A 24,523-nucleotide genomic window follows, 5' to 3' on the forward strand; every position below is an offset into this window, starting at 1 on the left:
ACGCCGTTGTGCAGACGCAGAATTAAGATCTTCACGCCAGATGGAGTGAAAAAGCAAGGAGCAGAAGATGGGTGGGACCCCACTGCGCTTTTTAAAAGCTGCACGTCTGCTTAGAGTACACAAAAATCCTGGCACACAAAGCACTAGCACCCGAGGATCGCCGCGTTTCACACCTGCTTCCCAGGGCCCGGCGCCCTCGCCCGCTGCGCACGCGCGTCACCCTCGCCCAGTGCGCACGCGCGCTGCTGCCCGTCGGGCCCCGCAGGCGCGGTGAATCGAACGTTGAGCAGGGCGGTGGGTGGTGCGGAGTGCCGAGCGGCCTCACCCTCAACCGTCGGCCCGGTCGGACGGTTCCGAGGCGTTGCCGGGAGCCGGGCGCGGCTCTGCCTGGACTCGGAGAAACGCAGGTACGTTTGGGGACACCGGGGACGAGAGCCCAGCCTGGACTCGGGGGAGTCCGTCAGTGCGGGACGCGGGTCCGTGGCTTGCGGACGGGCTGGGGCCGGGGGCGTCCCAGTCTTTCCGGAGCTGGGGGCGGGGTTCGGGCGACCGAGCCCCGAAGTAAGAACGCCGTGGCGCGTGCAGCCCTAGGGGGGAAGGGCGTGTTGCGGGTGCAGTCTCAGGGTGGGGACGGAGCTGGGGCCGACGCAGCCTCGGGAGTTGGTGGTCGGGACAGGTGCGGCCTGTGGAGAAGAAAGGCCGGCCACGGAGATGCGGTCTGCAAGGGGAGAGGAGGCACTCCCAGGACGGATGGGACCTTTTGGGAGGAAGGCGCTCAAGGCAGCTGCAGCTCAGGGAGGGAAGTGCGCGTCCAGGGTAGATGGGGCCTGAGGAGACCAGCGGGGCGCCAGCGGCCAGATGCGGCTTTGGTGTGAGACAGGGTATCCCAGGCCTGATGCAGCCTCAAGAGAAGCGGAGCTCAAGGGAAGATGAAGCCTGGAGGAGAACGTGGGGGCGCAGGGTGCAAATGCACCCTCCAGGCGAGAAAGGGAGCACCGGGGGATGATGTGCTGCTGGGAGAGAAGGCAGGGAGGCACTGGGGGCAGATGCATCCTCGAGGAGAGATGAGGAGGCCCCGAGGCTCGGCCAGGTTGGGGTCCCTGGGCTGTAAGCAGCTGAGATGGCACCCAGGAGCTGCCCAGGGTCAGGGAGCTGTGGCCGCACTGTGGGCTCCTGGTCGTCGGGGAGGGAGGGGAGAAACCCTGGCGTTCCTTAGCAGTGTTCTCGCTCCCAAGACGTGCACGACAGGTTTTGTGGAATGAGTTGTTGAAAGGAGTGAATGTCCAGTCCTGAGATCCCCTGAATTCCCACCCGAGTTCACTGCTAGTGTCCCTCACCCCACATGTCTACCTGAACCTAGGCTCCAGGAACTTCGGCCTTTCTCAGCAGCCCGGCCGTGCTGTGGTTCTCTCGACGCGCGTCTGGGAGCCGGGTGGCTGGGGATTCCTTCTGTAGCCTCTCGTGAGCCCTCGTTGACCACGGCTTCTCCCTTCTTTTCTAGGGCATCTGCCTGAGCCCGCTTTTCTACAAGATGTGGGGATTTTTGAAGCGCCCTGTAGTGGTGACGGCTGACATCAATTTGAGCCTTGTGGCCCTGACTGGGATGGGGTTACTGAGTCGGCTGTGGCGACTCACCTACCCGCGGGCTGTGGTGTAAGCTAAATGACTCCATTCCCAGGGTGAATCTAGAATTGTACTTTGTGACAGGAGGCGCCCTTACTGAATAGCATAAATGGGAGAGTGAAATCCTGGCTTCTTGGTGATAGATGTTTTTGGCACTGAGAGGACAGACCAGTCTGTCCCCAGGACAGCCCCAGCAGAGTACACCTTTTAGGTCTTGCCTTCTGAGTCTGTAACAGATGAAATTTGGCCCATTAAAGGGGTGCAGTAGAGGAAAAACTGGTTGCCAGCCTTAGGTAACAGTTTTAAAGTCTGGATGGCAGAGGATTGATGGATTTGGAAGTGAGTCTTCACTGTTGAGAGCACTCTTTAGAATGTGTTTTTGTCATAATGGGAAGTGATTGCTGTTATTATTGAAGGGCTCTTTATTAACTGATTAATGTGTGTGTGTGTGTGTGTGTGTGTGGTTTTTTTTTTTTGAGACGGAGTCTTGCTCTGTCACCCAGGTTGGAGTGCAGTGGTGCCATCTCGGCTCACTGCAACCTCTGCCTCCTGGGTTCAAGCAATTCTCTGCCTCAGCCTCCCGAGTAGCTGAGATTACAGGTGCCCGCCACCACACCCAGCTAATTTTTGTATTTTTAGTAGAGATGGGATTTCACCATCTTGGCCAGACTGGTATTGAACTCCTGACCTCATGATCCACCCGCCTCGGTCTCCCAAAATGTTAGGATTACAGGCGTGAGCCACTCCGCCCTGCTGCATGTTCTTTTTTGTTTTAACTTTTTATTATGGAAAACGTCAAACATATACAAAAGCAGGGAGACGAGTATAATGAATGACGCACACACCAGTATATTCATTACCCAGCTTCACCTTATCAGTTCACAGCCAGCCCCCTCCCTGCAGTGGATTTTACTTTGAAGCAAATCCTAGACATTATATTCATAGATAATTCAGCGGTATGTCTGTAAAAAATGAGGATTCTTTTTTTTCTTTTTGAGACATAGTCTCGCCCTGTCGCCCAGGCTGTAGTGCAATGGTGCGATCGTGATTCTCCTACCTCAGCCTCCCGAGTACCTGGGATTACAGGCATCTGCCACCACGCCTGGCTCATTTTTGTATTTTTAGTAGAGAAGGGGTTTCACCATGTTGACCAAGCTGATCTCGAACTCCTGACCTTGTGATCCACCTACCTCGGCCTCCCAAAGTGCTGGGATTACAGGCATGAGCCACCGTGCCTGGCTTAGGATTCTTAAAAGCAAAAATCACATAACCACAGTTGCATTATCATGCCTGAGAAATTGACAGCAGTTTCTTGGCTATCTTCACCTCTCCCTGATTGAAAACATGTTATTGCAGTTGATTCCCACGTTTTCCTTTCATACTTGCAGCCATTTCATTGGGTTATCGCTAGCCACAGACATGTGCTGCTGGTGGGGGTGGGGGTGGGGGTGGGGGTGGGGGGTGGGTAGGCAGGATTAGCCTTGCATCCCAGGAGGTCTTTCAGCAGGTTGGCTCATAGTATCCACCTCAATCAAACACAAGGGAGAGACAGAATCTGTATGGGACAGTCATGCTGAGTGCCAGCTGTGCTTGGTGAATTCCCCGTGTCTCTGTGGGTGGGTGATGCTGTATGCGTCTCAATATTTGGGGATGGGAAACAACTGGGGCAAAAGATCCAGCCTTTGCTGATCACCCACCCAAAGTCATTTGGAAACACATAGACATTTATCCTCACAGTTTTTGTTTACAGTTAAGATTCTAATTGAATATAATATGAGTTTGTTTTTTTTCTAGTTTTGACGAAGTATATTATGGGAAGTACGTCTCTTTTTACATGAAACGAATCTTCTTCTTGGATGACAGTGGGCCACCATTTGGCCACATGGTGCTGGCCTTGGGAGGTAGGAGTCATCAGTTAGGAGAGTAGCCCCTACCCTTCAGGACCTCAAATACATTTAAAACTTATCCGTGCATTTCTTACAGGCAGAAACCAGGTCTTATTATTGATGCATCTTGTTTATTGCTTGCCACAGTACTCTAGAAACTTTGCTGAATGGGATAGTTACTGATTAATCTTCTGTTCCAGGTTATTTAGGAGGATTCGATGGCAATTTTTTGTGGAACAGAATTGGAGCAGGTAAAAGATAATTTTCGTTTCCTTTATTAATGTGCACAGGTTAGAATGGAGAGATTGTGACTTTTGTAAAGATTAACAACTGTGGCTTTTTTTTTTCCTTTCATACCTAGTCCCGCAGAAACCGTGCCTTATTAATCTGAGTCCAGAAAATAATAAATTGGTTGGATACAAATGAAAGACTTTTGAAAAGTCTGGTTAAAATCTTAGTGTTTAGTTACAATCATTATTTTAGCCCTTGTTTTTGGTACACATATTACATAGCATCTGATTGCAATTATCTTTTGTACATGTAAATTTTGTATATTGCCACAATGTTTTTGAAAATAGGGAGGGTAGGCCGGGCGCAGTGGCTCACGCCTGTAATCCCAGCACTTTGGGAGGCCGAGGCGGGCGGATCACGAGGTCAGGAGATCGAGACCATCCTGGCTAACACGGTGAAACCCCGTCTCTACTAAAAATACAAAAAATTAGCCGGGCATGGTGGCGGGCGCCTGTAGTCCCAGCTACTCGGGAGGCTGAGGCAGGAGAATGGCGTGAACCTGGGAGGCGGAGCTTGCAGTGAGCTGAGATCGCGCCACTGCTCTCCAGCCTGGGCAACAGAGCTAGACTCCGTCTCACAAAAAAAAAAAAGAAAAGAAAAGAAAATAGGGAGAGTAAATGTATAAGTAAGGCGGTAAATTTTAGAATCCTTAGTCCTTGCTGTGCTTCGTGAGATTGGGTTCCGTGACTATGCAAAGCTAATTTCAAAGCCTTCACCCATAGTTTATGCACTCTGCTGCGGATGTGGTCCCCAGTTTTGTAAATGTGCATTTTAGAGTCTGTGAACATGATGGTGCTATATGAAAACACAGCTGCAGTATATGGAGATGGTGTGTGCACAGTGTAGTCAGCTCTGCAGTGTGGTTGCTTTTCCAGAATATAGTAGCAACGTGCCTGTGTGGTCCCTGCGCCTGCTGCCAGCACTCGCGGGGGCCTTGTCGGTCCCCATGGCCTACCAGATAGTGTTGGAGCTCCGCTTTTCTCATTGTGCCGCCATGGGAGCTGCTCTGTTGATGCTTATCGGTAAGACCTACGCCCCTGCCTGCTCTTGCTGTCGTGCAGGGAAGAACTGACCCTTTGGCCCAGAAGATCACGTGGGCTTGGTGGGCAAGCTGCACCAGAAAGTGCATCTGGTTCATCCAAATTTGATGCTGCAAGTCACCCGCTCCCAGGCTGACCCCATGGTTATGGGATTGCTGAATTGTGGGATCAGATTCTTATCAGCAGTCGGGGTATGGCAGTAGAAAACTGCCCAGATGATGCTGCAAAGTCCATGCACATGTGGGCACCTCCATCTCCAACCAATCTTGCGACCAAATGATAACTTCCCCTTGTTCCATCACCTCCCAGGCCTTGGCCAGTTGAGATGGACTCGTGAGTCAGTGGATCCTCTTCAGAGAGGATAAGCTCACGTTTATGAACAGATGAAATTAAAGCAGATGAAAAGTTAGATTAGGCTGGGCACAGTGGCTCACACCTATAATCCCCGCACTTTGGGAGGCTGAGGCAGGTGGCTCACTTGAGTCCGGGAGTTCAGGACCAGCCTAGGCAAGATAGTAAGACTGCATCTGTACAAAAAATTAAAAAAGGGTCGGGTGCAGTGGCTCACACCTGTAATCCCAGCACTTTGGGAGGCTGAGGCGGGCAGATCACGAGGTCAGGAGTTTGAGACCAGCCTGGCCAACATGGTGAAACCCCATCTAAAAATACGAAAAATACAAAAAATTAGCTGGGCGTGGCAGCAGGTGCCTGTAATCCCAGCTACTTGGGAGGCTGATGCAGGAGAATTGCTTGAACCTGGGAGATGGAGGTTGCAGTGAGCCAAGACTGCGCCACTGCACTCCAGCCTAGGCAACAGAGCGAGACTCCATCTCAAAAAAAATAAATAAGCCGGGCACGGTGGCTCACGCCTGTAATCCCAGCACTTTGGGATTACAGGCGGGTGGATCACAAGGTCAAGAGATGGAGACCATCCTGGCCAACATGGTGAAACCCCATCTCTACTAAAAATACAAAAATTAGCTGGGCATGGTGGCGCCCACCTTTTGTCCCAGCTACTCAGGAGGCTGAGGCAGGAGAATCGCTTGAACCCGGGAGGCGGAGGTTGCAGTGAGCCGAGATTGCGCCACTGCACTCCAGCGTGGTGACAGAGCAAGACTCTGTCTCAAAAAAATAAATAAATAAAATTAGCCAGGTGTGGTGGCATGCGCCTATAGTCCCAGCTACTCAGGAGCCTGAGGTAGGAGGATCCCTTGAGCCCTGGTGGTCAAAGCTGCAGTGAGCCATGATGGTGCCACTGCACTCCAGCCTGGGCAACAGAGCAAGACCCTGATTCAAAAGAAAAAGAAAGAGACAGTAGAAAATCAAAAGAGATGTGTATTGGGTGATGACAGTATGAGGCCCTGTGTCTATAGAATGTTTTAACATTCACAGCAGCCCCACACAGTTGTATCGCTTCTGAAGTAATGCCTTTTTTCATGAATGTTTTTCATCCTCATACATTTTCCCTTGCTACCTTAAAATTGACACGTATTTCCTTTTTGAAACAGAGAATGCTCTCATCACTCAGTCAAGGCTAATGCTTTTGGAATCAGTGTTAATATTTTTTAATCTATTGGCCGTGTTGTCTTACCTGAAGTTCTTCAACTGCCAAAAGCACAGGTATGGAAAATGGAGTGTCTTCCTAGTTAACGAGAACAGAGATTCTGGGCGGTTTGTTGATCTGAGATGGTCCTGTACCTTTTTTTGTTTCGTTTTGTTTTGTGAGATGGTACCTTTTCATTTTGAGGAGTTGCTTGCTAAATATCTTTTTTTTTGAGACAGAGTCCCTGTCACCCAGGCTGGAGTGTAATGGCTCAATCTCGGCTCACTGCAACCTCTGCTTCCCAGGTTCAAGCAATTCTCCAGCCTCAGTCTCCTGAGTAGCTGAGATTACAAGCACACATCACCGTGCCTGGCTAATTGTAGTATTTTTAGTAGAGACAGGGTTTCACCATATTGGCCAGGCTGGTCTCGAACTCCTGACCTCAGGTGATCCACCCGTCTTGGCCTCCCAAAGTGCTGGGATTACAGGCGTGAGCTTCTGTGCCTAGTGCTAGATATCTTTTGGTCCTCTAGTATTTTGGGGGTTGGCCCTTGGCTTGTGACTTCATAAATACATCTTCATTTTTCTATAATTTAAACTAACAGGACAAAATTTTCTGGGCAAAAAAAAAAAAATTCTGCTGGGACAGATTCTTTGGGAGATGGGAATTCTTTCTTACTGCACCTGTGGCTCAGCACGGCCAGCCGACCCAGAAGGATTTCTCCAAAGAATTTGGAGCTTCTCTAGCCTTTTGGAAATGTGTCTGAACTATTCCTATCTCCATCTGCTCTGTTTTTATTCCAGCCCTTTTTGTCTGAGCTGGTGGATCTGGCTAACACTGACAGGGGTCGCTTGTTCCTGTGCAGTGGGGTGAGTTTGAGCTTCTGGTCTTGGGCAGTGTCCTCCTCCGTCTCCTCGTGTTTTCCTGTCTCGTGTTAACTCCATTTCCATCATGTCTTTGCAGCATCAAGTACATGGGTGTGTTCACGTACGTGCTCATGCTGGCTGTTGCAGCTGTCCATGCCTGGCACCTGATTGGAGACCAGACTTTGTCCAATGTAGGTGCTGATGTCCAGTGCTGCATGAGGCCGGCCTGTACGGGGCAGATGGGGATGTCACAGGGGGTACTTGGTGAAAAGACTCAAATCCCCAATGTTTCAGAAGCAGGCAGGCCTGGGCAGCCTCACCTGTAGGCCTCTGCAGGTGCCTCTGTATGGGAGGCCAGAGTTTCTGTCACTAACTTTTTCTAAGCTCACAATGTCTAGAAGTGGGTGCACTTTTCCACACAGTAGAACATGACTTTTCTTTGAATCTCTGGCAGGTCTGTGTGTTCTGTCACTTGCTCGCCCGAGCAGTGGCTTTGCTGGTCATCCCGGTCGTCCTGTACTTACTGTTCTTCTACGTCCACTTGATTCTACTCTTCCGCTCTGGGCCCCACGACCAAATCATGTCCAGTGCCTTCCAGGCCAGCTTAGAGGTAGGTAAGCAGTGGGCGTCGTGGCCACTGGAGAAGGAAGATGATAGTGGACCCAGAGTTTTCTTACAAACACATCAAGTGAACATTAGCACTTGAATCAAAAAATGAAGAATCCACATCCATATTTCTTTTTTTTTGGCCGGCGGGATGGAGTCTTACTCTGTCACCCAAACTCCGCCTCCTGGCTTCAAGCGATTCTCCTACCTCAGCCTCCCAAGTAGCTGGGATTACAAGCACTTGCAACCACACCCGGCTAATTTTTTTGTTTTGTTAGTAGAGACGGGTTTCACCATGTTGGTCAGTCTGGTCTGGAACTCCTGACCTCAAGTGATCCACCTGCCTCAGCCTCTCAAAGTGCTGGGATTACAGGCGTGAGCCACCATGCCCGGCAGCTGGGAGCATTTTAAAGTCAAGTCCTACAAACCCTGGGCAGTTTCACCCGCCTTAAGGACCACACTCAACTGTGACCTTCATTCTTGTGAACCTCGCAGCAGTGGTAGAAGGTATCAGTAGAGGCGGTCAGGACCGTGGTTCCTGAAGTCAGCCAAGCCTCCTGGCGGCCGGTGCTGCAGTGCTGTGTGTTGCAGCAAGTTGTCTGGCTCACCCCAGTCTTGGTTTTCTCATCTCTTAGACATCATCATTGCTCTTACCTCACTGGATGCTTGTAAGGACTAAATAGGGTGCGTGTGGAAGTCTGAACTGAGTGCCTGGCCCAGAGGCAGCATTTGATCAGACTTAGTGCTCATTATGGTTCTATAATGTAACGTGACATGATTAAATGGTAGGTCATTACCACTCTTAAAAGAATGGCCACTAGCCTGATCATCACCCCAGAAGGAGGAGTGGCCATCGGGAAGGCTGGCTTAAGGGCATTTTTCTTTCTGTCTCTCACTCATCAGCCTTCTGCTTCTGTCTCAGGGAGGACTAGCTCGGATCACTCAGGGTCAGCCTCTGGAGGTGGCCTTCGGGTCCCAGGTCACTCTGAGGAACGTCTTCGGGAAACCTGTGCCCTGCTGGCTTCATTCCCACCAGGACACCTACCCCATGATGTAAGGAAAGCGATGGTTTTACTTTGAAGATAATTAAATGCTTTATTTGCTTATAGATTTGCTTATTGTAGCAACTTTCCCTTTCTTTGAGGAAGTTTGCAGGACAGAAAGAAGTTGAGCAGCCCGGGTGCTGATTCCCAGTGAGCTTCGTGGTTCCCGGGTGTTGCTGGAGGGACTTGGCAGGTGGCAGGGCCCAGGGTCGGCCCCAGCTCTGTGGCTGTGGCTGACCTCAGCACTGCCTGCCTAAGTCATCTGATTTTGGCTCCTTATCTGTGGTATCTTCATTTTCCCTGAAACCCCTTGCTAGGTTGCATTTGTTGAAATCTGCTTCCCTTTGCAGAAACTTTAGGAGAAAGGCGTGTGGGCCCGATCGATGACCCACTTCCAGATACATTTCTTTCCCTTTCTTTTCTTTTTTTTCACAAATAGAGACGGGGTCTCACTATGTTGCCCAGGCTGGTCTCAAACTCCTAGGCTCAAGCAGTTATCCTACCTCAGCCTCCCAAAGTGCTCTGATTACAGGCATGAGCCACCGCGCCTGGCCCAGATACATCTCTTTGTTGACTTCACACAGATATGACAACGGCCGAGGCAGCTCCCACCAGCAACAGGTGACCTGTTATCCCTTCAAAGACGTCAATAACTGGTGGATTGTAAAGGATCCCAGGAGGTGAGTGCAGGTCCTGCGACTCCAGAGCAGAGCTCACCTCCTGGCCTGGCCAGGTGAGACCCTGGGATGCAGTCCTGGGCCCCCTTCTTTCCCTCCCTCACCGTCTAGTCACCGTCATGGCCTTGAATGCCAGCTCAGTGCTGAGTCCAAGGTCAGGGGAGTAGATCATGAGACCCTCAGGGAGCAGCCTGCTCAGTAGCTGCTCTGAGGAGTGTCCAGGTGAGTCTCAATGCCCTGACCTGTGCCCCTGTCCCTTCCTCATAAAAACAAGAACCCCCCCTCCTGCAAAAGTAGCATCATCTTGCACACACCCCAGCTAGAGATTCCCCTTGCTCTCATTCCCATATCCAGTCCTGTGGATTCTGCCCCTAAACAAGGTCTCTGGCTGTCCCGGTCACCGTCTCCCGATGGTGTCCTCCCATTGCTGCCTGCCCAACTCCAGCACCTGCAGCCCGAGTGGGCTTTTTTTTTCTTCTTCTTTTTTTTGTGGGGGACAGAGTACCACCCTGTTGCCCAGGCTGGAGTGCAGTGGTACGATCTTGGCTCACTACAACCTCCGCCTCCTGGGTTCAAGCGAGTCTCCTGCCTCAGCCTCCCAAGTAGATAAGATTACAGGTGCCCACAACCACATCCTGGTAATTTTTGTATTCTTAGTAGAGATGGGGTTTCACTATGTTGGCCAGGCTGGTCTTGAACTCCTGACCTCAAGTGGTCCATCCAGCTCAGCCTCCCAAAGTGCTGGGATTGCAGGCGTGAGCCACTGTGCGCCCAGCCCCCTCATACACTTTGATTGGTGGAATGCCCTTCAGAAGGATTCCTTGGCAGTCATGGTACATTTGTCACTGTAGTGTTTGTAGACAAATTCAGAGCAATGCAGGTGTGATGCCGGCGGGTGGAATCACATTTGGAAAATGACCTTTGGTTTCAGAAAAGAGCTCAATTAATGTCTGTGCTTTGGTTTCCTGTGTTCACCTCATGCGAGGCACACATGGGTTGGGAGGCAGTCTCAGCCATGAGAATTCAGAGCTGTGCCCCTCCGGCACAGCTGTTAGTTCGAGGGGACCAGGCTCTGCGTGGTCCCGACAGCACTGTGTCTTCCAGGCACCAGCTGGTGGTGAGCAGCCCTCCGAGACCTGTGAGGCACGGGGACATGGTGCAGCTGGTCCACGGCATGACCACCCGCTCCCTGAACACGTGAGTGTGCCCACCGTCTGCTGTGCTGCACCTGTGGGTTTCCTCTGTGGTTCTCTGTTCAGACCAAAACGTGAGCCCTGCCTTGGGCTGCTGCCCTCTGTCTCCCCCTCACCTGCATGTGTAGCAGCTCTTAGACCTACATTTGATGCCGGGAGGGGACCCAGGCCTGGCCGCGGAAGGGAGCGGGGTTAAGAGGAAGCAGAGGCTCCATGAGGACTGGACAGAAGCACCTAGCACAGCCCATCCTAGGAGAGCTCAGGGCCCCGTGGATGAGTGTACAAGGACAGGCTGGGAATGTTGACCCGCTTTCTATGCAGAGAATGGAGTTTGGGCGCACCTCCATAAAGTGATAAAGCTTAAAGTATGAGTGAGTCCAAGAAGCCTGGAAGTTCGGGCACGAGTGGAGCCATGAAGGCTTCTTCCCTCTCAGTCCTTCGTCCTTGTCTGACTTGCCTTCCCGCAGTGCTGCGCACAGTTGCTCACACCCTCCTTCTTCCTCCCTGACTGCTCTCTGCACCGCCTCCTTTTCCTCTGTTGCTCTCAGTCTCCAAGGGCCCTCCGGCCTTGCTGCCTCTGCACAGGCCCAGTCCCGGGGCTACCTCTCCTGGACTTCCACCCAGCTGCCCGGGGCTCACCTCCAGTTCTTCACGACTCCCAGCTCCACAGGGGCGGTCACTGGCCCTGGCTCTTCTGGTTCTCCCTGGAAAGGGCCCAGTAGCTGAGGCATCACCTGACTCCTTCCTCTCCTCTCCCATTGCATGTTGATTCCACTGGGAGATCTGGTTTCTCAACCTTCAGAACCAGCCCTGGGTAGGGGTCCTTCCTTCTCCCTCCACTCCCACCTCCTGGGGCCTGACCTCTCTACCTCGCAGCAGCCCGTCCGGCCTGGGGACCACGCACAGCCCACTTGCGTTGTTCCTCTGTGCTCAGTGACTCCAGTCACCTGCCAAGGCCCCTGGTGACCCTGACACGCTTCACCCCCTCCACCCTGGCTCCCCCCTAGCCCTGAAACCACCACCTGCGGGCCTCTTGGGGCCTCCACACTTGCCCCCTCTGCGAGAATGTTCCTGGACTTGGCTCCCCCAAGGCCCACTCTATGTAGGGGTCTGCTGGGATGTCACCGCATCAAAAAGTGCCTCCTGGGTGCTGTCCCCCACCATTTATTAGTGGCACTCCTGCAGCTGCACGCTCGCCCACTGGCATGATGGCTGTTTCCCAGAGGGCTGTGAGGGCCTCGTCTTGTTCACAGCTGGGTGGCTGCTCCTAGACAGTGCCAGGTGCGGTACAACATGGTTACTGAGTGTGTGGATTAAGAGGAAGTGGGTGTTCCTGACCCGGCGCGGTGGCTCACGCCTGTAATCCCAGCACTTTGGGAGGCCAAGGCGGGCAGATCATTTGAGGTCAGGAGTTGGAGACAAGCTGGGCCAACATGGTGAAACCCCGTCTCTACTAAAAATACAAAAATTAGCCAGGCGTGGTGGCACGCGCTTGTAATCCCAGCTAGACAGGAGGCTGAGGCAGGAGAATCGCTTGAACCCAGGAGGCAGAGGTTGCTGCAGTGAGCTGAGATCGCACCATTTGCACTCCAGCCTGGGTGACAGAGTGAGACTCCGTCTCCAAAAAAAAAAAGAAGTGGGTGTTCATCAACATTGAGGTTGATAGCCTTTTCTCCCAGCATAACTGCTGCATCCCCAGGCCAGCTGGGCGCAGGGGCGGGCAGCTCAGCCCTGCAAGTTGTAGCATTGGTACTGCCAGCTGGCATCGCAGCAGTACCGGGTCAGGGGCCTGAGCTCGCGGTTCCTTCCTCTGAAACTTGGTTCGCTCATCTAACAGGTGGAAGGTTCCACAGCAGAGTGTCCTTTTCTCCTGGAAATGTTCCCACAGGGCCTTCTGCCTGTTTAGTGTCCACTCCCATCGCCGAGCCTCAAGATCTCCATCCTCAGTAGCAGCAACTCATGGGACCGGGCCACCCCTTATGGCTGAGCCGGCTTTGTTTCTGAAAAGCAACCTTTTCCCGCCTGAAAGATTTAGTAACTGCCACTGGGCGCAGTGGCTCACGCCTGTAATCCCAGCACTTTGGGAGGCCGAGACAGGCGGATCACGAGGTCAGGAGATCGAGACCATCTTGGCTAACACGGTGAAACCCCGTCTCTACTAAAAATACAAAAAATTAGCCGGGCGTGTTGGCGGGCATCTGTAGTCCCAGCTACTCGGGAGGCTGAGGCAGGAGAATGGCGTGAACCTGGGAAGAGGAGCTTGCAGTGAGCTGAGATCACGCCACTGCACTCCAACCTGGGGGACACAGTGAGACTCCATCTCAAAAAAAAAAAAAAAAAAAAATTTAGTAACTGCCTTCCAGAGGAGTCACGGAATTCCTTCTGAAATCTCGGTCTTGGTTTTCCAGGCATGATGTTGCAGCCCCTCTGAGTCCCCATTCACAGGAGGTCTCCTGCTACATTGACTATAACATCTCCATGCCCGCCCAGAACCTCTGGAGACTGGTGAGTAAGGCTGCGGCTATAGCAGCCACAGCCGTCAGTAATGAGCACTTCCTCACACGGAGCACTTCCTCTAACACAGGACACTGCCTCACATGGAGCACTTCCTCACACGGAGCACTTCCTCACACACCCCACCGGAGCACTTCCTCACCACGGAGCACTTCCTCTAACACAGGAGCACTTCCTCACCCGGAGCACTTCCTCACACGGAGCACTTCCTCACCCGGAGCACTTCCTCACACGGAGCACTTCCTCACACGGAGCACTTCCTCACCGGAGCACTTCCTCACCAGGCACTTCCTCACCCGGAGCACTTCCTCACACGGAGCACTTCCTCTAACACAGGACACTTCCTCACACGGAGCACTTCCTCACACGGAGCACTTCCTCACACGGAGCACTTCCTCTAACACAGGACACTTCCTCACACGGAGCACTTCCTCACACGGAGCACTTCCTCTAACACAGGACACTTCCTCTAACACAGGACACTTCCTCACACAGGGCACTTCCTCACACGGAGCACTTCCTCACACGGAGCACTTCCTCACACGGGCACTTCCTCACACGGAGCACTTCCTCTAACACAGGACACTTCCTCTAACACAGGGCACTTCCTCACACGGAGCACTTCCTCACACGGAGCACTTCCTCTAACACAGGACACTTCCTCACACGGAGCACTTCCTCACACGGAGCACTTCCTCTAACACAGGACACTTCCTCACACAGGGCACTTCCTCACACGGAGCACTTCCTCACACGGAGCACTTCCTCTAACACAGGACACTTCCTCACACAGGGCACTTCCTCCCACGGAGCACTTCCTCACGGAGCACTTCCTCTAACACAGGACACTTCCTCACACGGAGCACTTCCTCACGGAGCACTTCCTCTAACACAGGACACTTCCTCACACGGAGCACTTCCTCACGGAGCACTTCCTCTAACACAGGACACTTCCTCACACGGAGCACTTCCTCTAACACAGGACACTTCCTCACACGGAGCACTTCCTCTAACACAGGACACTTCCTCACACGGAGCACTTCCTCTAACACAGGACACTTCCTCACACAGGGCACTTCCTCCCACGGAGCACTTCCTCTAACACAGGACACTTCCTCACCTGGAGCACTTCCTGACATGGAGCACTTTTTCCTTTTTTTCAGTTCACCCAGTTGAGGTTGGATATTTAGAATAATTCTGATTCAGATGTAAAGTTACATAAGTTTTATTCATACATAAAGTCACAGATGTTTTCATAGGGAACCGATGCATCTTCCTTGGTGGAACTGGGGAAACTAGTGGTTTCCTGTGTCAGAGGCCTGTGTTCACTCAGATTCTAAATGCTTTGTGTTTGCTCCATGTTGGGTGCCAGGTGCACTTGAGGCTTTGCTAGGTGAAAGTTCTCCCAACCTGTTCAGCCTCAGGAGCAGGTCCTGAACACAGGACACGAGCTCCAGCCACCCCTCTGCCACCATGATCCAGGAGAAATTCCATTTCTCAGGATTTCCCTGGGGACAGGCTCAGCCATGAGTGCGGGGGATGTTCCTGAGGCGCTGGGTCTGTGGTCACCTTTCCTTCAAGCGACCAGGGCCACCTGCTCCCCTTACGGAATCGGGTCTCCTAGGAAAGGTTCCATAAAAAGTCTCCTGTTACTGGACCATGTTGCCATCTGAATCTAAGGACATGAGTACTAAATGCAGCCCAGCCCCATGACCACAGTGAAGGCACTGGGCTTATTTCTATAGTGAGGTCACACCCCCCCCTTCTAGCTTCCCACTGGCTTCAGCACTTTCTGCCTACGCAGGCCCGCCCCGTTTCGCTTCTCGATAGAGTGAGCACCACGTCCCCATGGCCAGCCCTCAGGCTTAAGTGAAGTGTAGTGGCATGATCTTGGCTTACTGCAGTGTTGGCCTCCCAAGCTTAGGTGATTCTCCCACCTCTGCCTCCTGGTATTACAGGTTAGCCACCATGCCTGGCCCGTTAATTTTGAATACTTAATTTTTAAAATATTTTTTCTATTCCAGGACAGTCCGATTTTTAAAATTTTTTGTAGAGATGGGGTCTTGCTATGTTGTCCAGGCCGGGCTCAAGCCATCCTCTTACCTCAGCCTCCCAGAGTCGCTGGGATGACAAATGTGAGCCACTGCTCCTGGTTGGCTGTTCCATTTTTGTGCAGAGTGCGCCCCTCTGCCCCACTTGCCGTCTCTGTGCTCTGCATACCTGTGTGCGTTCTGCATTTCCATCCCCCCCTACCCCCCGTAGTCCTTCCCTGACGTGAGTGCTGTGCACCTGCCCCTTCTGACGGGCACCCTTCTCTGTCCTTTCTGATGGCCCCTTTGGCACCAGGAGCCCACATTTCAGGTGTCTGAAGTTCACAGAACAAGGAAGGAGGAGCATGCATGAGGTGTGCGTGCCCGGCCTGCAGCGTGGACCCCGGCCAGGCCTCCTCATGCCTGCTCCTGCCTAGCTTCTTGGGTTCTCTGGTTGTGACAGTAAAATGGGAAAATGACAGTCATGTGATGTCATGGGGTCATTGTGAGGCTCCGGTATATCAGGCTGTGACAAGGCAAAGGGTCTTTCAGATGTTATTTGTCTTTTTTATTACGCGATGCGAGGAAATCTCTAAGCTGTGTCTCGCAGGGACAGTGTCTGGCCTTCATCTGAGCCGTCTGTGAGTTCTGCCAGATAGGGACTGAGACTTGCTCACTTTTTGGCCAGGGCTCTGAGCCCTCTCTATGAATAGGCTTTGCAGAGAGGCACGGAGAACATCAGGCTTTGTATTTTCTGTGAGGAGGCCTCTTGTACAGCCTTGGCAAGGAGGAGGGCGCGCTTCCCCAGCGACCCTTGGAGCAGCCCGGGGTGCTGTTGGGCATTGGGAAGGAAGGCCAGCACCAGCCCTTTATAGCTCCCCTCACTTGGGGGCTTGTCCCTTTATCTCAGGCTCAAGTCAGTATCATCGTTTGGTGACAGGTCTTTATTTTTACATTGAAGGAAATTTGAAAAGGAATGAAATAATCCTTGAGATCTCTTTTTCCAGGAAATTGTGAACAGAGGATCCGACACAGACGTCTGGAAGACCATCCTCTCAGAGGTCCGCTTTGTGCATGTGAACACTTCCGCTGTCTTAAAGGTAAGGACACTGTCCTTGGCTCGGCCTGTCCTGAGCTGTGGGCTCCAGTCTGTTCCCCAAGCCCCTCAGGCTTCACCGCCTCTCTGCAGGCAGAACGCTTGATTCGAGTCATGGCTTCCTTTTACACTGAGGGAGGGCGGCTTTTTTAACTTCTCAGGATGGAATCCCAACGTGAAACTCCCACAAGGGGCACCTGCTGACAGCGTGACCCGGGCAGGGGTTTCCCACCCAACCCGAGTGGACATGGGAGCCACGGCCTTCCCATCACGCCCTTTTCTCTCCCGCGGTGTCACCAGCTGAGCGGGGCTCACCTCCCTGACTGGGGGTATCGGCAGCTGGAGGTCGTCGGGGAGAAGCTGTCCCGGGGCTACCATGGGAGCACAGTGTGGAACGTGGAGGAGCACCGATATGGCGCGAGTGAGTCCGCGGCGTGGCTTCCGCCGCTCCGGGAACGCACTTCCAGCTGCTTGATATTTGATAACACCCCAGAGTTCTCATTCTGGTGGGAAGGTGACAGCACATTCTGCATGCTCGGTGGCACATCATCTCCCTCCCTGCACCCTGCACTCAGCTGCTGCGGTAACAACTCAAGACGCTTCTTCCGAGGTGTTGCTGGAACGCAACCGGTTTATCCCCGTGCAAGTGGAGCTTTCTCAGGGTCGAAATCGCCTCATTTGACTGGGTAGTCTTGGGTGTGGTGGAGAAAGCTAAGTGGAATGATGCGGTTCAATGAGGGGTCTTTGTTGGAAAGGCAGGAAGCCAGCTTTTTGCTGCGCTGACAGCTTCTGCTCTGAGCTCTTGACCTTGTGCTGCTTCTATCTGTTATGCCCTTGTCTGTTCTGCCAGGCCAGGAGCAGAGGGAGCGGGAACGGGAGCTGCACTCACCTGCGCAGGTGGACGTCAGCAGGAACCTCAGCTTCATGGCGAGATTCTCGGAGCTGCAGGTGAGGAGCGGCCAGGAGAAGCTGGCCTAGCTCGCTGAGCATTGATTCCTCAGCAGGGAGGCCTGGGGGCTGCACAGGTCTCAAACCAGAGTCAGGCTTTGACGCTGGAGCCACAGTCTCACGACAGAATGAGTGTCTCCTCTCTCCAGTGTAAGGGACTGTGTGTGACACCCCTGGCCCACACCTTGTGGCCCTGTGGTCAGGAATAATAGGAACCCAGGAGGTTCTGCAACATTGCCAGGGTGTCTTAAGGCCACCAGGTGGCGAAATGGGCCACACTCAACAGAGCCCAAGAGAAGTCACAATCAGAAACTCAGGGTCACAAATCTGAATGTGACCTTAGAGAGCATTCAGCCCAATCACTTCGTCTACAGAGGAGGTGACTGGAGCACATAGGGTGGGGCGACCCTCCCAAGGCCACAGCCAGGGCTGGAATCCAGGTTCTGATCATGCTGCCTCTGATGCATGATCTGAATGAACTTGAGGTGGGACAGTCCACGTGCAAGGGGCAGCAGTGTACTCCTTTGACCAAATCCACGCACAGCGGGAGGCATCCCCCATCCTCAATCTCAGAGGCCTCTGCTTTGTTCCAGTGGAGGATGCTGGCGCTGAGAAGCGATGACTTGGAACACAAGTACAGCTCCAGCCCACTGGAGTGGGTCACCCTGGACACCAATATCGCCTACTGGCTGCACCCCAGGACCAGCGTAAGCGAGCGATGCTGACAGCTGACAGTCATAGATTCATTCAGTTTCTTGAGAATTCCTGGCATTAAGAGCAGCCACTGTACCCTAGAAAGTGCTGGGTTTCTCCAAAGGTTTTCCTGACAAAGGCCTGTGACTTGGTTTTCTCTAAACGCTTTGGCAACCTGGAGCCAGGAGTAGGGGTGTGGCATGCGTGCCTGTTGAAGGAAACCCGGCTTGATTGCTTTTGTGGAGACACATTGTTCCCCTTTTCCTGGCGAAAGTGGTTTTCAGATATTCCCGTTCAATTTTCCGCATGGCACCTGGTGGTGGAGCTTGCCAGTGCTTTGTTGATGTGTGTGCTGTCTCTCTCCACCCGGCAGAGTGAAAGCATTGGTAGGCCGGGCACACAGTCAGTGCCCCATAAATATTCACTGGATGGGCAGACGCTGGAAATGCCCACCTTTTTCCTCCTCCCTCAGAGGCGAGTAGGTCGGCTCAGCACGTGCACTGAAGGCAGAGGCGCAGGCCCAGAGGCCGCCCCACCCCGAGCTCCGAGCGCACTTTGCATTCTCCTCTGTGGACAGCGCTGCCGTTACAAAGCGGAGTCATCTGCTCCCAATTTTCAGTTTCCAATTACAAAATTGAGAGCATCAGCGCTGTGTGTGTGTGTGTGTGTGTGTGTGAGAGAGAGAGAGAGAGAGACGGAGTCTTGCTCTGTCAGCCAGGCTGGAGTACAGTGGTGGGATCTTGGCTCACTGCAACCTCCGCCTCCCAGGTTCAAGCAATTCTCCTGCCTCAGCTTCCAAGTAGCTGGTATTACAGGTGCCCACCACAATGCCCAGCTAATTTTTATACTTTTTAATAGAGATGGGGTTTCACCACGTTGGGCAGGCTGGTCTCAAACTCCTGACTTCAGGTGATCTGCCCACCTCAGCTTCCCAAAGTGCTGGGATTACAGGCATGCGCCACCACGCCCGGCTGGCATCAGTGCTTTAATGAAAGGTCTGAGTAGGAGCAGACCTGTCCACAGTAGTAGTAAGGCCTAGTGGATGCTAGGCTGTGCCTGGTGTTTTTTCACTCTGCTGAAGTAGTGCGTGCATCTGAATTCCTTTCCTGTGTTCTCTTCTCTTCCCTCACTGAGCAGAGGGCAGGTGGCTAACAGCATCACCCGTGTTCCCTTAGGCTCAGATCCATCTACTTGGAAACATAGTGATCTGGGTTTCAGGCAGCCTCGCTCTGGCCATCTACGCCCTGCTGTCCTTGTGGTACCTGCTCCGCCGGCGAAGAGGCATCCATGACCTCCCTCAGGGTTAGTACACCTCGCACATGGGCTCCGATGGTGAAGAGGCATCCATGACCTCCCTCAGGGTTAGTACACCTCGCACATGGGCTCCGATGGTGAAGAGGCGTCCATGACCTCCCTCAGGATTAGTACATCCCCCACATGGCTTTTTTCTTTTTAATATAGAAATGGGGTCTTGCTGTGTTGTCCAGGGTGTTCTTGAACTCCTGGGCTTAAGCGATCCTCCTGCCTTGGCCTCCCACAGTGCTGGGATTACAGGTGTGCGCCACCGCGCCCGGCCCACAGCTCATTTTTATGTCTCTTCCTTCCCCTCCTGCTGAGTGTTCACGCCTCAGGTGACAAACTGACATCATAGGAACCTACCCCTTAAGGCGGCCTCTTTGTTTCTGTATTGTGGAACCTTAAATTATGTTTGTCTCCCAAGAGACAAAATGTTAAGTTCCCATGTTGCATTAGAGGCGTCTCCAGTCTAGTGCAGTGTATTGGGCAGGAATTGCCCCCTTGGTCCCATGTTGCCCATATGCGCTGGAAATGGCTGGATAACACAGGCAGCCAGGCTGGGCGCGGTGGCTCACACTTGTAATCCCAGCACTTTGGGAGGCCAAAATGAGGGAGTCACCTGAGGCCAGGAGTTCAAAACCAGCCTGGACAGCATAGTAGGACCCCTGTCTCTCTCAAAAAGCGAGAGAGAGAGAGAAAATCCGGCCTGTGGGAGCAGCAGTCGGTGTAGCTTGAACCCTTTCCTCTAGATGCCTGGCTGCGCTGGGTGCTGGCTGGGGCGCTGTGTGCGGGTGGCTGGGCCGTGAACTACCTCCCGTTCTTCCTGATGGAGAAGACACTCTTCCTCTACCACTACCTGCCTGCACTCACCTTCCAAATCCTTCTGCTCCCTGCGGTCCTGCAGCACATCAGCGACCACCTGTGCAGGTACGGGGGCTGTGGAGACAGTGGCTGGACCAGGCAGCAGCCCTCTGCTGGGAAGCCCATGTGCAGCAAACACATGGGGTGCAGCCAACCTCACCCATTTCACGTTACACTGACATCCTCTTGGCCCCTCCGGGGAATGGGTGAGGTTCTAAAGAGACGCCCAGATGAGGCACTGCAGGAACCCAGAGGGAGAAGTCACAGCTGACAGAGATGAAAGTGGAGTGGGTGGGGAGACGGGTAAGGGATGAAGAGATGTGGGTGGCCTGGAGGATTCGGGAGCGGGGAGCAAGGCCCGGGAGCCTCGGGGTGTCAGAAACAGCAGCTGGTTATGGTCAGGTTGTGTGGTGTGGCGGAGAGAACCCAAGAAAGCTTCTAAACCAGAGTGTGTTTGGAGGTTGGAGCAGAGGGCGAGGGCCTCCCAGTCTCAGGAAGCCACACAAGGGAGGACCGTGGATTTGGGACCAGTCCTCTGGCATCTGTGTGGAGGTGGCCCAGCCACTGTGGAGGCCTGAGGAGTCGTCAGGGGGCCCCTCTCAGTGCATCCAGGTGGGAGATGGTCATGGGTGGCAGGAGACAAGACACACAAACCTGAAGGCAGAACCCCAGGCCTCGGGGGTGACCGTGTGGACAGCAGATGCCAAGAGGGTGCCGGGCAGGGAAGCTGCAGTGGTCAGCCACCCTCCCCCATGCTGCTCTGACCTCTGCAGGTCCCAGCTCCAGAGGAGCGTCTTCAGCGCCCTGGTGGTGGCCTGGTACTCCTCTGCATGCCACGTGTCCAACACGCTGCGCCCACTCACCTACGGGGACAAGTCGCTCTTGCCACATGAACTCAAGGCCCTTCGCTGGAAAGACAGCTGGGACATCTTGATCCGAAAACACTAGAACAAGAGCGTGGCAAAGAACACCCGTGCTGGGGTCGGGACGAGGTTGAAGGGTCTTGGTCAATGCACTTAATGAGCAGGGTGGGCCCCACGCTGGGGGGACACAGGCTGGGCTCAGCAGGGCCTCTCCTGGAACGCATGGGGGTCTCGTTTTGGAAAAGCTCTCCAATGAGCACCTCCTTTTCTGGAAAGTTAATTTTTTCTTGACAATGAAGATACTCCCTCCGTGTCTTCACCCCTGAACTAAGACACAGGGAGTATTTCAGAGGCCAGCGTAGGAGTCATTGACAAAGAAAAGCCGGAACCCGGGGCCAGCAGTGGAGCAGGTGACAGCCTCCGCAGACCGGGCCCTGGTCCTTGCTGACCGCTGCAGGGTGGAGTTTGATCTGGCAGACCCGATCCTCCTCCATGAACACCCAGCAACCTGACCAAGTCCCAGCCCTGTCCTCAGCGAGCCTGGTGGTGTCCTGGGACAGGTCAGTGTTGGAGGGCCACCTGAACCACGAGCCGGGCTGGGGCTTGCATGTCATTCTCTATGACAGCGTCAAGACAGGCCCTCAGCACTGTGCTGTGTGGAAACCCTCCCCTGAGACTCCACTGAGACGTGGCTGAGTGAACTCTTCCTCGTCAGTGGTCAAGGTGTGTCATCCATACAGCTCCATGCCTTTACTTTGCCTTTTTAAATGTAATTAAAAAAGGAACGAACTGGCATTTGTAGTTGGTGTTATTTATTGATTCTCCCTCCAAAGGGGCCTAAGCTCGACAAAACCGTTACAGTTGTCAGAACCCAGCCACAGGGCTCAGCCCCCTTCACCCACGTCATGTCTGCATCACTACTGTGGGTGAGCCTGGGCAGACGGGGGCTGGGGCTACCCGTGGCAGTGGCAAGAGATGCTTTCCAGAGACAGCCACCATGCGAGAGGGAGGAGCACCCCAGGCAACCCAGACATGGGTGTTTACACGTGAGGCCTTGAGCTCCACATAGCACAAAGGAGGCTCGCTGACTTTGGCCTGCCATGTCTGCTGGGACCTGGGTGATCTAGTGTGTGCCACAGCCAGAGGCACCATTCCCTGCATATGGCCACTAGCCACCCTGGGGTGGGACAGCCTGTCTAGACAGCACCTTGGGGGCTCCTGTGAGGGTCAGTGAGGGCCCGACCCCACCCAGGACTGTGCGTGGACACTGGTTTTCAGCCGGGACAGACCTGGCCCCCGCTGCCTTCTGCCCTGCTGCACGGGCTCCCAGCCCGGCCCCGCACAAGCCTGGGTGTGATGCTGGGTGCTCCCGGGGCATCTGCCTCGCTTCTCTGCCTTTAAGGCACAAGCAAGGAGGGAAAACATCCCTCAGTGGCTCCCCATATCCGTGTAGGCCACGCTGGACCACTGGGGCATGAAATTAGGTTTGTGGGCTACAACCAGCCTTGTGTTATGAAACAGAACAAAACAGAAAACATGAGGACATGTAACATGTAAAAAAGGAAAGTACTTGTTCACAAAACTTTTGAGTTACGTGTGTGTGTAAGAACCAGATCAGATTGGAAAAAACTCTCTCCCCCCTGTGGGTTCACTGTCAAGAAAACATCAGGCCAGCCACAGTGTCCAGGCTGTCTCCTCAATTTCCCCAATAATGTGCCTCACGTTCCTCACAGAAGCCTCCCAGGCGTCCTGCACATTCTGTGGCATTTCTCAGTGACCTAGAGAGCTCTTCAAACCGCAATGAGCCTGAGGAAGTGGCTGAAAACCTCAGGAACGCCTGTCAGTGTCCCAGCAAGTTGAGTCTGAGTGACACATCCGAGTTTCCACTCCTGAGTGAGGAGGGACTCGCTGCTAACACCCCCCTGGGTGCGCTGAGAGGAAGCAGTGGGTGTGGGTACATGCCGGGCGGGAGACCTACCCCGAAGCTCGGCAGCCCCTCAGTGGGGTCTGCTGCTGGACTCCAAGTGTGACCGTTTGCCAGAGGTCAGCATCCCAGGGTGGTCCCCTGGCTCAGAAAAGGTCCGCTTGTAGCTCCGCCCATTGGACCCTCCTCGGTGCCATTTGCAGATGTCACCATTCAGAATGTCCTGGATGTGCTGCACGATCAGGTTGATGGCAACTGCGCCAAGAGACAGACAAACAGCGGGTTAGCCGTGTCCACCCTCCGTAGAGACCGCCCCTCCCCCCAGCACTTGGCCAGGAGTGAGTGCCCAACCTCTGCCCTGAGGCACAGGCCTGCGTGCACAGGGCATCGAGTCAAATCTCAGCAGACAGAAACATGCATCAGGACACAGCAAAATAAGACTTCTTAGCTTGGTCTTCCAGGAATTTATGTTAGAGTCTGCTTAAAGTACTTTCTGCTAACAGATTTGAATATATATATATATATATATGTTTCAAGAAACAGGTTCTTACTTTACTGCCCAGGCTGGAGTGCAGTGGCCCAATCACAGCTCACAGCAGCCTCAACCCAGGCTCAAGCAATCCTCCCACCTCAGCCTCCCGAGTGGCTGGGACCAGAGGCGCATGCCACCATGCTCAAATAATTTTATTTTTTGTAGAGATGGGGTTTTGCTATGTTCCCCAGGCTGTTGAACTCCTGGGCTCCAGTGATCCCCCTGCCTCAGCCTCCCAAAGTGGTAGGATTACCGGTGTGAGCCACCACGCCCAGCTACATATATTTTTAAGCATATTTTAACCCTGTGCCACAGATTAACACTGGCAGGCCTCGTGCGCAGGGGAGTGCTCAGTAACTGCACGCTGGTGGAACTGTCCCTGCCTCAAGCTCTGGGAGGGGCGGGGGAACAGCCCAGCAGGCCAGCTTCTTACCCATATTGTCCACTCCTCGCGGGATGATCACGTCGGCATACTTCTTTGTCTGTAAGGCACAAGGGGGGGATTCCTGTGAGGACTTTTCCTTCAAAGGTGATTTTAAGATGCTCAGAAACAGATGCGACAGCAGGAGGGGCAGCCCTGGGGTGCTGAGGTGCTGGTGTCATCGGCAAATGGGGGACACAGACTCAGTCATCAGCCAGCCAGGTGTGAGAGGCCATGATCCAAGAAGTGAGGCAGAAAGTGGAGCTGAGGCAGCCAAAAGAAAGTGCCTCTTTCAGTGTCCCCATTCCATCACAGGAGACAGCCCCCTTCCAGTGTTCCCACTCCATTACAGGAGACAGCTGGCTACACTAACGACTCAATTCACTGGGCCAAGCTAAGTGTGGCACTTCTACAAAGTGTGACATTGTTCCTCTGGAATTATGAAGCTTCTGCAAATACCCTGGCACAGCAATAGGACGGCTGCCGCCATGCATAATTACTGCAGGCAGAGACGCCGATGGTACCTTACTCCCTCATCCAACCACTCACTGGTTCAACGCTCTCATTCCCTGTCAG

The 24,523-nt window shown here is 53.5% G+C and overlaps 2 protein-coding genes and 1 long non-coding RNA gene across 8 annotated transcripts in view; 1 reads left to right on the top strand and 2 right to left on the bottom strand.

The window, feature by feature from the left end:
* POMT1 (protein O-mannosyltransferase 1) lies at positions 1-21,865 on the top strand. Of its 3 annotated transcripts, XM_003276776.4 has the most exons (20): positions 5-407; positions 1,502-1,653; positions 3,418-3,524; positions 3,710-3,760; positions 4,676-4,822; positions 6,349-6,460; positions 7,188-7,253; positions 7,348-7,441; positions 7,705-7,860; positions 8,779-8,909; positions 9,484-9,579; positions 10,681-10,773; positions 13,178-13,274; positions 16,321-16,413; positions 16,710-16,830; positions 17,260-17,357; positions 17,951-18,064; positions 19,226-19,352; positions 20,096-20,273; positions 20,981-21,865. In XM_003276776.4, the coding sequence occupies exons 2-20, from the start codon at positions 1,532-1,534 to the stop codon at positions 21,153-21,155; spliced, it is 2,178 nt and encodes a 725-aa protein (XP_003276824.2). In that variant the 5' UTR covers positions 5-407; positions 1,502-1,531; the 3' UTR covers positions 21,156-21,865. The 3 variants fall into 3 exon arrangements, with proteins under 3 accessions (XP_030673926.1, XP_030673925.1, XP_003276824.2); XM_030818066.1 differs by lacking the exons at positions 20,096-20,273; positions 20,981-21,865 and adding an exon at positions 19,391-19,554 and having other exon boundaries at positions 1-407; positions 19,226-19,331; XM_030818065.1 differs by having other exon boundaries at positions 4-407; positions 20,096-21,865.
* LOC115836392 lies at positions 14,493-20,303 on the bottom strand. The gene is made up of 2 exons (XR_004031459.1): positions 20,217-20,303; positions 14,493-14,903 (listed from the first exon to the last, which is right to left on the bottom strand). It is a non-coding gene; the product is annotated as an uncharacterized LOC115836392 (long non-coding RNA).
* UCK1 (uridine-cytidine kinase 1) overlaps positions 20,362-24,523 on the bottom strand; it is a 9,704-nt gene continuing 5,542 nt past the window's right edge. For 2 of the 4 annotated variants that reach the window (XM_030818067.1, XM_012508990.2), the window contains exons 6-7: positions 23,960-24,008; positions 21,870-23,249 (exon numbers count right to left, since the gene is read on the bottom strand). In XM_030818067.1, the coding sequence (XP_030673927.1) occupies positions 23,068-23,249; positions 23,960-24,008 (231 nt within the window). In that variant the 3' untranslated portion in view covers positions 21,870-23,067. Of the gene's footprint in view, positions 20,446-21,070; positions 21,152-21,869; positions 23,250-23,959; positions 24,009-24,523 lie in introns of those variants that run through there. The other 2 variants (XR_004031458.1, XM_030818068.1) reach the window with 2 other exon arrangements.

Source organism: Nomascus leucogenys, chromosome 8 (assembly GCF_006542625.1).
Source record: "Nomascus leucogenys isolate Asia chromosome 8, Asia_NLE_v1, whole genome shotgun sequence".
In the NCBI taxonomy this organism is placed as follows: Eukaryota; Metazoa; Chordata; class Mammalia; order Primates; family Hylobatidae; genus Nomascus; species Nomascus leucogenys.